At 45.8% G+C, this 16637-nt stretch overlaps 1 protein-coding gene across 1 annotated transcript in view; it reads right to left on the bottom strand.

The window, feature by feature from the left end:
- Positions 1–16637, bottom strand: part of LAMC1 (laminin subunit gamma 1) — a 124563-nt gene that overhangs the window by 25040 nt on the left and 82886 nt on the right. Inside the window, exons 3-13 of the mRNA XM_059412740.1 lie at positions 14961–15091; positions 12663–12829; positions 9447–9635; positions 8533–8650; positions 8060–8158; positions 7832–7968; positions 7152–7274; positions 6875–7064; positions 6252–6364; positions 4119–4340; positions 3812–4000 (exon numbers count right to left, since the gene is read on the bottom strand). Coding sequence (XP_059268723.1) covers positions 3812–4000; positions 4119–4340; positions 6252–6364; positions 6875–7064; positions 7152–7274; positions 7832–7968; positions 8060–8158; positions 8533–8650; positions 9447–9635; positions 12663–12829; positions 14961–15091 — 1678 coding nt within the window. The remainder of the gene's footprint in view (positions 1–3811; positions 4001–4118; positions 4341–6251; positions 6365–6874; positions 7065–7151; positions 7275–7831; positions 7969–8059; positions 8159–8532; positions 8651–9446; positions 9636–12662; positions 12830–14960; positions 15092–16637) is intronic.

Below are 16637 nucleotides of genomic sequence, written 5' to 3'. Positions count from 1 at the left end.
GTCCAAGGCCCCCTCTGGGGTCAAGGAGGGTCCTTGTGGCTTAGTGAACAACCTCAAAAAAAAAAGAGCCAGGTTCAAATTAGCAAGACCTGAAGAGAGTTTAATAAAGACACCAACTATACGAGTGTGGGCAAGGTGTAAGCAATCCCAAGGGACAGGGCAGCCCCAGGGGTAGCGACTGTGGGGCTCTGTGACCTGGGCCTCAGGGGCTGGGTGGAGGGAGCAGTTAAGCACAACCTCATGTGACAAAGGGCTGTTTGGAGAAAGCCAGCGTCAGGAGCTGAGAACCCTGAGGAAGGTCACTAAGCCACAAGGACCCTCCTTGACCCCAGAGGGGGCCTTGGACTAAAAACTCTGCCCCTCCCCCCCAATCTCCTCTAGGCGCTTCCTGCTCCCTGAACACAAACGGAGGGCCCATGTGACGCGTGCATACAGGTGCCCAGGGGTGAAAAAATGAAGAAAGGACGGACAGGGGCAAATGGAAGGCTTGCAGCCCACCAGCCAAGCGAAGACGGCGAGTAGGTTCTGGTGCTCAGCAGAGAGTGTGGTCGGGACCTAAGACAGATTTTTTCAGGAGGCACAGAAAGTCTTTTGAAGCTAGAAGATCTATTCACCTGAGGGGAGAATACAGATGAAGTGGACATGGGAGTGTCAGGCTGAGAATCAGAAGTGATAAAAGGAGCCTCAAGAGAAGAGGGACAGAAAGAGACCCAAGAGAGGGCTGAGTCCCCAAAGACAAAAGGAGAAATGTGTGGGGTGGAGTGAGCAGTCACCAGGGTCCCACGTTGCTGAGACCGGGTCAGAGGAGGACAGAAAACTGACCCCTGCGTTTGGCAAACGGTGGTCACTGGTGGTCACTGCTGAGCCGAACAGAACAGAACCGAACCTGTGGCTGGGGGCGGGCTGGGCGAGGAAGAATGGATGCTACACGGGCCCTTCTTGTCTCTGGTGTGAGCAGTTATCAGACCCTCACCCAAGATCCTTCTCCAGACCATGATTAGGACAGTATGTCAGCTTTGCTCTTTCATAGGATCACTTGGCCATTCTAGATATGATCTATATTTAAAATGTTTTGAAACCTGTTTTGAATAAAACTTTTTTTTTTTAATCTGGTAGAAAACCTAAAACAGGGGTGCACGGGAGCCCATGGAAAGCTTGCTAAAGCATGCCAAAGTACCTTCTGGCAATAACAGCTAAGCTATCCTTTTGTCTCAGAGTCCAGGATGTAGGTTCAAGTCCTGGATGTACTACTTACATGACTCTGGGCAAGTTAGGTACTTTTTTTTTTTTTTGCCTCAGCTTTCCTGATCATCCCCTCCACCCTGGGGGAGGCATTGTTCTTTCTCCTCTAGCATGGTCTTAAAATTATCTGTGTTTCCAGCTATACTTTTAGCCCTTGAAGAGCAGGGACCATCTCTTATTCATTTCTGTATTCCCAATGCCAGGCACTCAAATAAATGTGATAAAAAAAAATCATCATCATCATTATTATTAATTTGCCTCAAAAGATCATTTTAAAGATCAAACGTGAAGCACAGCATGTGCACGGAGCTCAGGGGCTATATGTAGGCAGTTCTTCTGTTCTTCGGTTGTCTTCTAAATGAGAAACATCTTACCCCATATCTGCAAACTCTACTCTTTAGCCAAAAAATATCTGCATTCATTCAACAAGCATACATGTCAGGTGTTATTCTGGGTGTTAGGAATATAAAAGTCAATGGAACAGACAAAAGTCCCTGCTATTGTGGAGCTTAACAGGTGTTAGGGGGTTAGAAGGGGGAAGACAGACAGAAAAATACCAAGTGGTTAAAAAGTGCTATGAAAAAAGGAAAGCAGGATATAGGACTAACGAGTGACGGCATCATCTTCCGCAGGGTCTATGCTGCTTTGCGCGTGGACCTCTACACACCCATGAACACCCGCAAGTCATATGATAACTAACAAAACAAAACATACCTCAGGAGTCTTGTGTGAGAGAATCTGGTTATAGACTAACAAGTTTACAACATTTTGCCAGATCTAGAGGACACTCCATCGCTCCAGCATGTATCCCAAATCACCTCGACTCACCATTTGTCTTCTTCAGCATGGCCATGAGAATGTCTCTAGTGCTTACCTTAGTTTTAGGCTTGCAGTCGACCCAATGGACCAACAGAATGAGCAAACGGATCTCTCATCAAAATGCCATATTAAGTACATCTAAGAAGAGAGTCTGCAGGGGGATGCTTGCTATATGCTGCGGCAGCAGAGTGGAAAAAAGGTCCTAACAACTGAGGGAGTGCTGTAGGGCGGGTTCACCGTGGAAAGTGATGTTTCAACCCAACTCCAAGGTAAAGATCGGAGTTGAACAGGAAAAATGAGGTCTGGGTGGAACAAGTTGGGGTAAAATGTTCTAAAGAAGGCAGACTGTGCATAAAAGGACATAGAGTGTGGCTGATCTGATGGATTACAAGAAGCCCAGGACAGCTACAGTGGAGACCACAAAGGCAACAGAGGGTAACGGGGAATGAGATCGGAGAAATCCATCTATGAGCCGCTGATGGGCCACTGTTTTCTAATACACGTATACAAAGAGTAAAAAATCTGAAAGTCAACACTGGTTTCTACTTCTTATTTTCTCAACTACCTTAAGCAAATGATTGACTCCCTCTGTGTTGCAATGCCCTTGTGCTCGTGTCGGGTCGGAGGAGTCGAAAAGAGAAGATGGGGTATTTTGATGTTTCCCAAGGATTAAAGAGTGTTTTGATGAGGTACAAGAGATACAAATTATTAGCTGAGTGGTATTTTTGTCTCACTTATTTCCAGGAGGGGATATCTTTTGAAGAAAAAGTTTGTGTCAAGGGTTCTATCAGAAGCCTAGCCAGAACCTCGCCATCACATGGAGGCTGAAGTCAGTGGAGGAACGGTCACCAGTGAGCCTTGCTCTCCTCAGTCAGTCAGCAAGACTGCTCCTTGAGTAGCTAGGAAAGATCAATTTTTAGGTTCTTATCAAAAAGAAAGACTCAGAGAATAGGAACAGATGTCTAACCAAAGCTATAAAAATATTTTTTCCTGGGCACCTGGGTGGCTCAGTGGTTTAAAGCCTCGGCCTTCGGCTCGGGTCATGATCCCTGAGTCCTGGGATCGAGCCCCACATCAGGCTCTCTGCTCAGCAGGGAGCCTGTTTCCCTCTCTCTCTCTCTCTGCCTGCCTCTCTGCCTACTTGTGATCTCTCTCTCTCTGTCAAATAAATAAATAAATAAATAAATCTTAAAAAAAAAATATTTTTTCCTAACTAAATGTGAGGGGCTCTGATGCACTGAAAGGACTACTGAAGAAAAAACAAAATGAATTTAAGAATTTAAAAAGTACCACTTTGTATCAAGAATCCCAGGACAGCCCCACAAACTAAAAATCCCAGGACAGCCCCACAAACTAAGATGGTTCTCATCTTAGGTGGGAGAGCATATGGGGGTGGTCATGAGCTCCTCCAAGGACTAACCAGGCAGCTTGGACATGTGAATGACTTCATGTCTCTGTGCCTCAGTGTGCTTAGCTGTAGTATGGGGATCCCAGCAGAACCCACGTCAACGAGCTGTGAAGATCACTGAGGCAGAAGGTGTACAGTACTTAGAGAAGTACATGGCTGTAAATGTGTTAGCTATTGTTTGTATCTGATATGCATTTTATGAATCCATAATAAATCTCTTTCACGCACAACTTTTGCCCGCTTAGATGACTGTAATCATGGCGCCAAACAGCCCAACAAAATCTGCAAGTCCCCCAGGCTCTGTGCCCTAATGTATTTTTGTCAGAAGCAACATGGACTGACCGGTGGTGCCGGTAGGACAGTTGGTGCACACCACCTCCTGCGTCTTGGGGACGACGGCGCAGCTTGAGCCCCCAGGGCACGGGCAGGGCTGGCAGTCGGAGGAGGTGCCCGAGGTGGGATCGCCGTAGTACCCATCGCCACACTTCTCGCAGTGGGGGCCGGCCGTGTTGTCTCTGCAGTCACAGACGCCTGTGTGGAGGGGGGTGTGAGAAAACAGGCAGGTGTGCCAGCAGGTAAGACCAGGGGCTCTTTCCTGCCCGTCGGCTGGAGAGGATTTCAGTCCAGCGGCCCTAGCTCGTTGTCTCACCTGTCTCGGGGTCACAGGTCTCGCTGTGTCCGTTGCAGGTACAAAGCACACACGGGCTGTACGGCCCGAGACTTGGAGTCTCTCTTCTGTAGCCCGAGAGGCACATCTCACAGAACTGCCCGCCGTATCCCACAGGACAGGTGCAGGACTCCACCCAGGTGGCAGGCACCCCGGGCCCCGGGCGAGCGCTTGTCAGGGTGACATCATTCAAATACCCAGCACCTGCGTGTGGTATAGATCAGAGAGTCCGTGAATGGGCTGCTATGTTCTAAAAGCTTACAGAAAGGTAATAAAGCTAAAGAGGAATCGGACACAAAATTCCAGAGACAATCAGCTATTGGCTTAACTCATCTATTGGGGGAGATAACTAGAAAACAGCATTCACGACAGTCACGGGGCACCCGGTGCTGAGGATCTGAAAGGGCAGGACAGCAAACATATCTTAAACACACACCCAACCAGCTCTGTGGGGTTTGACAGGTGTCTCAATCACCCATATATAAAAGTAAAGGCGCCAGACAGTATTTTGGGCCAAGGGGAGATCAGAGCAAGAATGCAGGAGACAACAAGAGTCTGTAGCCATTAAGCAATGTTTTTGTTCTTTGGCTACAAAAGCAGGCCCTGACTGTAGAGTTCAGGGGTAAGAGAGCAAGGAACACACCTGCCAACAAGCAGCTCTCAATTATACCTTTTTTGGCCCCGCAGAAAATAGGAAAAACTGGTGACCAAGTTTTAATATTCAGGGCTACTTTGGCAAACGTGCAATTACACAAAAGCCAGTGTGCCGTATGTCACAGTGCTCCCTGCTTCCAGAAGAAAATTAAAACAGAGGAAGCCGTGAACTGGTTTAGACCAATCGGTCATCCAACCCAACAGGGCCCGTGACGGCCTCAGCAGGAACATGCCCCCAAGAGGCAGTCCTTAATTACATCATCCTTTCCCTATGTCATGAAATTTCACCTGCCTTTTATAGAATCCTTAGAAACTGACCACCTCAGGCTGAAGGACATCTCTTCTATGACTGCTCTGAACTTAGCTACTTTTAATACATTTGTGGATTTTGTCAACAGCGAGATCATGAGATATACCCACTGGGTGATATGCTTCCAATTCTAACCATTCTTACATCTCCCATCCTAAAAAGCGCTCTCCCTCTCATCGAGTCCCTACTCTTGAATGATAATCCCATCTCTTCTCCTTCCCTTACAGCCAAACTTCTTTAAAGAATAAGCTTTATTTTACTTCTTCACCTTCAAATTACTTGTCAAAGCCCTGAAGCGTAACTTCACTTTCAACACTTCTTTAAAAAAAAAATCACCAATGATTCCTTAGTCCCCGATCCGAAATCCAATGGCACCATCTTTAAAAACCCATTCATTATTTCTCTTCCTTAAAATTCTTTTTTCTCCCTTAAGTCTCAACACATGGCCCTTAGATATCTATGTTTCTGGGGTAGTCAACCTTTCAACTCTAGATCTCCAGTCCTAATTTATTCCTAAGCCCCAGACCGTTATTTCTAACAACATACAAGATACTTTTGCCTGGATATTCACGTAGGCATCTCAAAAACCAACACATCCAAGCTGCAAGTATGACTCACCACGCCACACCACCACCCTTCTGACTCCACCCAAATAGCCTGAGCTTTCTACAGAAAAAGGTCCTCATTTAAAAAAAAAAATTATAAGGAAGGATTTTAAAGGCATATTGGAAACAGTTCTGTTTAACATGATGATGAACCTTCACTCAGAAATTTATAGTTTTTCATGATTTAGCTAATAGTTTATAGGGCTTGATAATTAATAGCAATAAATAGAAAGAAATAAAGGTTAAGCATGTGAGCTGGCAGAACAACATGTAAGATTCTTAGACTATGTTTAGATAGAAAGTCACCTCATTAGTCTTAATCATTATAAAACAATGCCATTTACTAATTCTAGCAAATTTTCTCCAGGTCCTTGAAAGTGGTTTAACAAGTGCATTAATTTTATACATAATTCATGTATACTGAGATAATTCATTCACTTCTATAGGACCAGTGCTATAGTATTGGGACTTTAGAGACCAACTTTTGCATTATGCAGACCCTTCTGCCCAATCATCTTAATGTTCTCAAATTCTATCATAACTTACTTCTCTCACTATACGTCCCACGGATTTTGATAGAGGTCAAATTGTTTAAGAGCTTCTGAAATTCGAAAGGGGAAAGAGGAGGCCTCCAAGGGTAATCTGTTGCTTCGTGGAGCCTAGAAAGAAAGAAAGGGCCACATTAGCCTCTGTCAGGACAGCTGTGGGTGCTGAGAAAGCATTTCGTATGCATTTCTGCCACCAACAGTGCAATGCTCTGACAATCTAACCAAGTCAGAAACAGGCCTGTTGGTTTAACAGTACAGCTGGAAAGAGCACAGTAAGTAAAGGGAAGGCTTCCTCTTCCAGAGTCACCTTTATAACGCAAACTTTTTTTTTTTTTAAGATTTTATTTATTTGACAGATAGAGATGACAAGTAGGCAGAGAGGCAGGCAGAGAGAGGGAGGAAGGGAAGCAGGCTCCCTGCTGAGCAGAGAGCCCGATGCGGGGCTCGATCCCAGGACCCTGAGATCATGACCTGAGCTGAAGGCAGAGGCCTAACCCACTGAGCCACCCAGGTGCCCCTCCAAACCTTTTTCTTCAACAACTTGAGGCCTGATAAGCTTAAGTAAAGAAACCACTTTTACAACTCCGCTCAAGTCAGACTTTACAAAGAAGACCATCTTACCTGAAGACGTATTTCACAGTGGTCTCGCTCGGATAGGCATTGCCCTGAGCGATCAAGGGCACGGACACTCTCAGGCCAGCTCCCTCGAGCACCAGGTCTTCTGCAGAGAGGCGAGTATCTCGCCTGTCCACCCGGAAGGAGAAGGAGAGGTTCTGACCGTAACTGAACACCTGCTTGCCCAAGAACTTAGCTGCAAACAGACACAGGGGTGGGCGAGGTGAGGAGGAGAGTAGACAGGAGCGCTCCTCACCCCAGACAGCCACTGCGCCTGACTTACCGGGAGCAATGAAGTACCTAGGGAAGTAGCTGTCTGAGATGACGGCGATATCCTGCCTCTCAGAGGACCACTCCAGCGACGCTTCAGAGCCGTCCCTCTGCTCCACGCGCCACCCGTCTTCATCTGCAAGCACAGGAAGGAAGCACATCACACTGTGAGCATCCTGAATTCAGGTCCTTTATACAACACCAACAAACACGGAAAGTCACCAATAAGTACTTCTGAATACACGGATCCTATGACGGTACCTGTGTGTGCTTACCTTCAAGCTATATTTTGATTTTACAAAAGTTTATACTATAGTAAACCCTAAATCCATATGTTTTCATTAAATTGAAAAGCCAAACAGGGGACGCCTGGGTGGCTCATCTGGTTAAGCCTCTGCCTTCGGCTCAGGTCATGATCTCAGGGTCTTGGGATCGGGCCCCGCATCGGGCTCTCTGCTCAGCGGGGAGCCTGCTCCTCTCTCTTGCTCTCTCTCTCTCTCTCAAATAAATAAAATCTTTAAAAATAAATAAAAAATAAAAAGCCAAACAGAGAGCCAAATAAAAAAATTATTAACATTTAAAAACGGAATGCTACTACCATCAAAAAATCCTCAAAAAGTTACTCATTTTTAAAAAAATACCATTAAGTCCAGTCTCATAATTCTGGGAGACAGAAGGGAAGGTCCAAATTACCGATCTGAAAGGTAGAGGTTATCGGATAGACGCTGTAGCCGACAGCATTAGTACAGACAGAAGAATGCCCGAAGCAGAAGCAGGGTGTGCAACCCCTCGGGTTGGAGGGTTCCAGATTAAAAAATCCAGGTTTGCATCTGAAAAACATAAAGATATAATCAGGAGTTTCTTGGACTTGAAATATGAGGCCAGAAAAAAACAGTCCGGCCAGAGGAAGAATGCGCTTACCTCTCACAGCTGAAGCCTTCGACGTTGTCTTTGCAAACACATCTTCCGGTTTCAACATTACACTCGTCCACGCTGCCAGAAGGATTGCAAGAGCACGGCCTGTGGATGGAGAAAGGAGTAAAACAGAGAGAGAAGAGAACTGAGAAGGAAACTCCACTCTTAAAGTCCACTTTTGTTGGTTGACTTTGATTTTTTTTTTAAAGGAAAACATAAAAAAGCAAAAGGAGTCCTAAACTCAGTTTCATGTCTGGATTTGGTTTCAATCAGGGATATAGCTATCACATTTCCATACTAAAAACCCTGCTTCAACTGAGTTACAAACCAAACCCGGACCATATTTACAGCCAGAAGTTCTTGACAATTACTGGGGGGGAGAAAATGTTTATAATGCTGAAGACAAGCCACGAGGACTCTTATTCTTGATCAACCACGTTTAGAACCTGCCCCCTTCCCCTGGGTTTGAAAAGTCTTACCTGCACCCTGCCTCGGTGAGAGAATGGTACCCGGGCTGGCAGCGGTCACACTTGTCACCCATCACTCCCGGCTTGCAGCTACACCTGCCGTAACTGTCACACTGTGTGCTCAGAGAACCTAAAATTTAAAGAGCTTGTCAACGACCAGAAATGCAAGTAAATATGTCAAAGAAAAAAAAAATGGGTAACAAAAAACAATGCCTGAAACCCAAGATGTCATCTCTCGATGGTTACCGAGAAAAGAAAGATCAAACTGTAAATCCTAATAATCTCAGAATCATATCCTTTCGAGCCATACCATTTTAACCTCACCAGATACACACCCAGCTCATCAATGTTGAGAAGCAAATATGTCTGCACCCAGGGATAAACTGCTCCCCAACCCAGTCACTTCTCTGTGGACAAGCACAGGCTCCTTAAGGCCCATGTCTAGAATTTACGTATCTACAGGCACAGCAACATAAAAGTCAGACTCTGGAAAGAGGAGAGCAGACTCAGAGCATCCTACATCTCTGAACACACACAACACGCCGGGGAAAGTCCAGCCCTTTAAGGATCGTGAACGAAACAAAATTATTAAGGAGCAAGAACTCACGAAGCAGCTAACCTTTTCCAGTCAAAGTTCGTATGGTCTCTAGGATCGGGTTACTAATTATTTACACAAAACCATGACTCAGGCCAAGCCCACACTTATTTATATACACTAGCAAATCACTGGGAGGTTGAACTTGGTTAAAGAGAGTGGAGGTGGGGAGGGTCAGGCACATCCTGTGTCATTTGCCTGGGACAACAGTGCACGTACTTCCACTCTTCCCCTGCGCAGGTGCCTAGGAAGCAGAGCTTTGTTTTCTGGGGGGGTGCGGGGTTTTGTCTTTCCATCGGTCAGGCTGATGCTGGCTTTGCCTGTCACTTACCCACGGGACTACAGTGACAGGGAGAGCAGGCTTCGCTGTTCCCGAGGCGGAAGAAATTCTCCCGGCACCTCTCGCAGTGGGCGCCATCTGTGTTCCCTTGGCAGTTGGTACAGTGGCCCCCGTGGCCGGTGGACCGGTAGAGTTCAGGGTCAAAGTAGCACTCCTGTGAGCGGCCATTACAGTCACAGGCTGTTGGCCAAAAAACGTATGAGTGATGTCAGATCCGCATTCCTTGGCTGAACGGCATTTCAAAAGACTCTGAGCAAACCAAACCACCATCTCCCACATCTCTGGGGCACAACGGAGGCCAGAAAAGAACGCCCACTTGAGGCGTTGTTCATTTGAAAACAAAAACAGGAGGTCAATGAGGGTTTAGATAGTCAGGCTATCGGTTTACCCAGAGATGGTCTTATCACAATTCACACCATGGTAAAATACAAGGAATTCCTGTACTTAGGAATCTCCAGGCAATTGTTTATATACAAGTGAAAGGCAAGTCAAATTGCAATTTTTCCGAATCTTTATCCTTCGTTCTAATACCAACTCCAGCAACAGGGAGCCAGTTTATATTCAGGCTTTAATTTACCTTAACTCTTCAGGTCCCAATTGAAATAAGTTAAGATACTAACTTTCTAAGTGCCAGATTGCTCTCAAGGCCAGACTGGCGTAACCTGATACATATGGGTTAAATGAGCGCCTCCGTGGAAGGAAGCAGCACTGAAGAAAAATCTAGCTTCACTAGACACGTCTGTCTCCTGGGGAGCCACAAAGCCAACAGCCTCCGTTAAGTTACTATGTTCCCTGTGGAACACAACTATATTTTAAGAAGAAGTATATGTAGTCACAGAACTTCTTTTCTGTGTTTATAATAAGTGTATTTTCTTAGAATTACTGATGTCACACAAAATACCGGCAGTATCTTGAGCACTAAATACAGTTTTATTTGATTTCAGATAAACCAAGTTGTTTTAAAGAAATGTTTGAATAGGGCGCCTGGGTGACTCAGTGGGTTAAGCCTCTGCCTTTGGTTTAGGTTGTGATCCCAAGGTCCTGGGATTGAGGCCTGCCTCAGGCTCTCTGCTCAGCAGGGAGCCTCCTTCTCAGGCTCTGCCTGCCTCTCTGCCTACTTGTGATCTGTCAAATAAATAAATAAATAAATAAATCTTTAAAAAAGAAAAAAAAAAAAAGACTGAATATATATTTTTTCTTTCTTGTCACCTCCCCTTCTTTATAACCAGTTCTTTCACAGTATTATACTTGAAAACTTTTTAGCAACTTGAGTCACTGGCACCAAAAACTAGAGCTGTGTTAAGTAACTTAGAGAGCTCCCTTTCTCCGTCTCATCTCTCAAGTCTCCCTAGATTATCCCTCACATCCTACCCCAGGCCAAACCCAGCCCACCCCCACCTAAACACTTTGGTGCCCTGGGACCATGTAGCAGAACAGTTGCCTTGCCTACACTGTCCTAACCCACAGGTAAAGCAGGCACCGTGTCTCCGTCACCAGCAACTGGTAAGAGAGAAGGCTGTAATCTTCTCTTCTCCAACCCCAGCATCCTGACAATACTGAAGTACTGTCCCAACGGCCAGAAACTTAGTGCTGAAGGGACCCAAGGCAGGTTGATTTAGTTCCTTATCAAAGTCCTTTAGAAACAGTATTGGGTTCACTTGCCAGTCTGGAACATTTTCATAATGTTCCTAGACAGACTCAAGATATGACCCCCATCAGGGCACCCCAGTGGCTCAGCCGGTTAAGCCTCTGCCTTCAGCCCCGGTAATGATCTTAGGGTCCTGGGATTGCACCCCACATTGGGCTTTCTGCTCAGCGGGGAGCCTGCCCCCCCAACCCCGCCTCTCTACTTGTGGTCTCTCTGTCAAATAAATAAATAAAATCTTAAAATTAAAAAAAAAAAGATACGACCCCATCACTAAGCAAAGTACTTTTCAAACACATGTGTACATTTATTGAAATGTCATGTCTTGGGGCATTTCACTGTTTCCGTTAAGACCTTTATCGTTTAGCTTCTCACATTAGCTGTTACAGTTCAGTCAAGGACTGAAGCTCAAGCAAGCGCCCAGGAGTCCTAGAGGTGGCTGTATGATTTATCTTCAAATCTGGGATTTACTGAGGAAAAGGAAAGATAAGAAAACCTGCTCTAAGGCAACTAAGAGAAATAGTCCTGAGTCAAGATACTGGTCGTTTCTCAAGGTTTCTGCCAATAATTCCAGTGAGCTCAGAGTGTCTCTCTTATTCCTTTACCAAGAGTATATGACAGGGGCGCCTGGGTAGCTCAGTTGGTTAAGCGACTACCTTCAGCTCAGGTCATGATCCTGGAGTCCCAGGATAGAGATCCGCATCAGGATCCCTGCTCAGCAGGGTATCTGCTTCCCCCCCTGACCCTCTCTCCTCTCATGCTCTCCCTCTCTCTCTCTGTCAAATAAATAAATAAATAAATCTTTAAAAAAAAGAGTATATGATAAGAAATATTTATAAGGTCATAAAAAATTATAGCTGCTTTAAAAGTTTCTAATTTTTAAGTCCGTGCCAAAGCATAATTACATAGCTTCATGGTTCCTTTCTCCTGAGGCTTCTTTCTCTATCTGTCCAGAATAAACCAAGCCATTACTAAGGGATAAAACAAGGTGCAGCCTTTTTCCTTTTGCCCTTCTCTAGAAATACTAAGATCTACTTTCCTTCCCAAAGCCGCCCACGTCTACACGGAGGAGCAGGAAAAGTCTCCCTGCTGTGCTCTTTAGTGAAATAAAGGAAGAATAATTTTGAGAAATAATTTTTTGAATGCAGCCTTAGTCCAGAACTCAATGTACTGAACACATGTTCATCAATGACCCTGACTGCTGGTAGGAAAATATTTTAACGTGCAGCTAAGGCAAGACTAGATAAACCGTATCTTGTAGTAGGCTACACTGGCCTAGCACTTGGATCCAAGCGAAGTTCCAAACCTTGGAGACACTGCTCCCACTCTGATACTGAAACTGAACAAAACGAAACATGCTTTGTATTCGTAGCCAACTGCCTTCATCTATGATTTTCCTCCAATGGGCGTACAGGTTACCATTCTACACTTCTCAATTACAGAAGCAGCACTGCCTTTCAGAGTTCTCCTTTCAAGGAGGAACAGAAGGAAGTCACCCATTCCTTCTCCCCACTCTGGAAGTCCTCAAGATAATTTAGTGACGGAGGCCAAGGGGCACTCACGCAGGCACTCGCTGGCGCTCTCCGCAGTTGCCCTCCTCCACGGCCGGTCGTTGAAGAAAGGCAGGCACTTCTCACAGTCCACCCCGTAAGTATTATGTTTGCAATTACACACCAGCTTGTCAAACTCGTTCTTCACACACTCACTTGCATGGCCGTTGCATTTACACCTGGGAAGGGAACAGACAAAAATACGAAATGGCCACCAAGTCCCAGAAATGGATGCAGAAAAAGGAGGTACAAAGAGAACTAAACACAACCCCAGAACAGTTTTTTAATTTTTTACTTACTTATTTTTTAGTTTTACCATTCAAGACTATACACTGAGGAACTAAGCAATATTAAGTAATGACTGAGTTTTCAGGTAGGAAGAAAAATTAAACAAGCCAAATAACCCTCCCCCCAAAACATCTTTACTTAATAGGGGATAGAGCATTAACCAGACATGGGAAGAAAGTCTCTAGCAATTTTGGAGGCTTCCGCAATTTCTAGGATCACTTCCTAAAGTCAACTGTGTGTATCAAGCAGCAGCCAAGTGTGGAGGTCATGCAGAGCAAGGACCCCGAAGCCTGGCTACATGAGTTTGGGAGCTGGCTCTGTGACTTACCGATGTCACTTAACCTCTGCACCTAACCTGTAAGATAGGGACGATGACAATGTGAATTTCACGGGGTTATCAGGAGAACCAAGAAGCTGCTCTATTCATGTGCCCAGGATTGTGCAGGCACAGTACAAGGGAAAAAGGTGGTCATGGCTGTTATGTGTCATAATGATTTTAAAGTGTCCTGATCTGAAGATAGTAAGAGGCGTTCAGCACCTCACCACCGTATGCAGAGAGGTAGCCTGACACTCCCTCACGTTGTTTGGGGCAAGAATCCCCGAAGGAACCCTAGGAGCAGGTACAACCACAAACTAAGGACTCATGGAAATGGGCATGAACGCTAAAACATGCTCTAGTGCCCTGATGTTCCCTTCACTGGCTTCCATGAAGACAGAATCGGGCCCAATGTTCCGCCTGCTACTCAGTAATACCTTTCAGACCTTCCAGAAACATCTACGGTGCACCAGGATGAATCCCAAAGTTCTATCCCCAGCTCTCATCTCTCCCCTCAGCTCCTACCCTTGATGGGACAGGAGCAAGTTCAGATATCTCCTATAACCTAAAACAATACATGTCTACGTCTAAACCCATCCTCTCCCTAAATTCGCTCATCTTCTTCATTTACTTCTTTAGTAGACCACCGTTCTCCTGATCATTAAACCTTAACATCATCCTTGACTGATGTCCTGATAATTCTTGCTTCACAATAAAATCCATCTGCCATGTTCCTTTCCCGTCTACTGTCACCACCCTAATGTCAGGTATTTGTCACCTAATACCCAGATCACAGCATCACAAGGAAAAGAGAAATTCTTTGGATGGTCTCTACTTTCACCTTGCCCGTAGGTCATCTTCCTAACCGCCGTTTAGATAGCATGGCCTACTTCAATCAGTACACGGTTTCTCATGGATTAGAGTCTCGATCAGCTTTCACTCTGTCAGCTCTACAGACTCCCAGAGGAGATGTTCCTTAAGCTGAGTAGCCCTACAACCTCCCAGCCCTACACTTCTGCTTGTGACCTGCCCACCCGGCACCCACCCACACGCCCTCCCTCCTTATTCAGATTCTGCCCCTGCTTCAGGGCCCCGCTTTGTCCCCATCTGCTCCCCGCCCTAGCTTGACAGTTCCGTCTCATTTTCCAATATATGGCCTCTTTCTCTCTAAAACACGTGTTTTAATTTTTCACATATTCATACATTGCCTGCCCCCCTTCATTTGTAGGATCCTAGAAGGTCAAGTCCTACGCAGCAGGTGAACGTCTTGTGCTGCCTCGGTGGCTTTGGAGGGCCCGGCACAGAGCTTTGCACTGAGGTGCTCAGTAAGGATTCACCCAGTGTGCTGATTTGACAGGGTTTTAGAAAACCTCATTACTTTGTTTCCAGGATAATGAGAAGGTCTAACAACATTATTAATATGGTTGTAAACAAGTTGCTACATTCACTTCTAAACCAAAGCTCCAGTCACTTTCAAAGTTATTTCATGGTTTGGGGTGCCTGGGTGGCTCAGTGGGGTAAAGCCTCTGCCTTCGGCTCAGGTCATGATCCCAGCGTCCTGGCATCGAGCCAAGCATCGGGCTCTCTGCTCAGCAGGGAGCCTGCTACCTGCCCCATTCTCTGTCTGCCTCTCCGCCTACTTGTGATCTGTCTGTCAAATAAAGAAAATCTTGGAAAAAAAAAAAGTTATTTCATGGTTTACTTACCTACCACCCACAGCAAAATCAGAGATTGCATAGTAATAGGACTTGAGAACTTTGGGGTCGTTAAACACTTCATCTCCAAAAGTATTGAGCCGATTGAGAGTTACTCTGATGTCAGTGGCAGTGACCCATTCCTGTCGGGGGGGGGGGGGGGGAAGAAAGAAAATAAAGAAAAACAGAAAAAGGTAAAGAGACTGAAGATGAGAAACATCAATGTGACAGTATTTTTTAAATTTTTCATACAGTTATATATCATGTGACTTATATCCTCTTCCAGCATTAAATCTGCTATAATGCTCAACAACTCCCTTAATTTCCTAACATTTGTCTTCTTCTTGACTCCTCTCTTCTTTAATCTAAGTTGTTGTGTCACCACTCAGAGTCCCAAAAAAGCAGGAATACTACTCATTTCTTCACAAGGCTGCTGCAAGGTTTACATGAAATATACTTCTAAATGCTTTGCATACGGGAGGGACTCAATACACAGGTCCCTTCTTCTCCACCCTGTGTCCACACCCCACGTTCAGTCCGAGCAAGCAGCACAGAGCTCCTGGAACCACACAGCAAGAGCTGCGCCGCTCCCTGCCTCCTCCTGCCCCATCTGTACCAGCTCTCTCTCCCTCCACCCCCAGCCCGCTACGGACAGATCTGGGAGAGGCAACCAAGTACACAGTACTAAATTATGACTGGGCCAGAACCAGTCAGATGCAGCTTTTGTCTTGATCTCTGCCATAATGTCACTTCTCCGGGAGGCCTTCCCTGCCCCCCAACCTAGAACTGCTGCCCACCCCAAGGCCCTATTTCACTTGCCTATTTCATTTATAGTCTCTTTCCACCACCACAAGCCCACCCCACCCCACCTCCGCCACCACTGCCAAGACCGTAAGCCCCACGAGGGCAGGACTTCTTCGTTTTGTTGACTGCAGCTTCCCTGGTGCTCAGCGTACAGTAGGTGCTCAAGTAACATTTGCTGAGCAAATGAACACATCTGAAGCAACCACAACTGATTCGATTGGTAGGTGTAGCATAATGAGAGGGGGCGAGAAGGAAAGTTAATGTTTTCCTCTAGGTTTTATGAGATCTAAGCCCTTTTAATAAACACCCTTCCATTGAGCTAATTTTAGTCAGATGTTTACATCTATGGTGGATTGTTAGAATAATGATTCCAGTGAATCCTGTCTGCCGGCGTCCACACCCTGCAGAGTCCCTTTCCACTCTGATGCTGGGCTGGGGCATGTGATTTGCTTTCTGCCCAGGGGAAATGTACAAAAGTGACACAGGCAGAAAGAAGTCTGATAAGCACTTGTGCCCAGAGACTTACCCTCTTGGAATGCTTCTGCCATCATCCGGGGAAGCCTAGTCTGAGCTGCCAGTGTGGGTGAGCCCACACCAACACAGAATCATGAGAAATAATAAATCATGGTTGCTTAAATTCATTACGTTTTGGAGTAGTATATGACACATGACCACCCAAAGACACCATGTAAAGTCCCATCCTAGGTGTGCCTCTCAGCATCCCCCATGGGGAAGCAACAAGCAAGTGCAAGGGCCACAGGCATCTGTGTTTTCAGAAGGCTCCCCGAGAGACAGGGAGGCACACCCCTGATTAAGCAGCACGGCTCAAACCAAGCCAAACCCCTGGCACAGAGAGCAACCTAGAGGGCTCATAAAAGCTAATCC

Source organism: Mustela nigripes, chromosome 10 (assembly GCF_022355385.1).
Source record: "Mustela nigripes isolate SB6536 chromosome 10, MUSNIG.SB6536, whole genome shotgun sequence".
Lineage (NCBI taxonomy): Eukaryota > Metazoa > Chordata > Mammalia > Carnivora > Mustelidae > Mustela > Mustela nigripes.
Note: the sequence above shows the minus strand (reverse complement) of the source record. Positions and strands in the feature narration are given on the sequence as shown.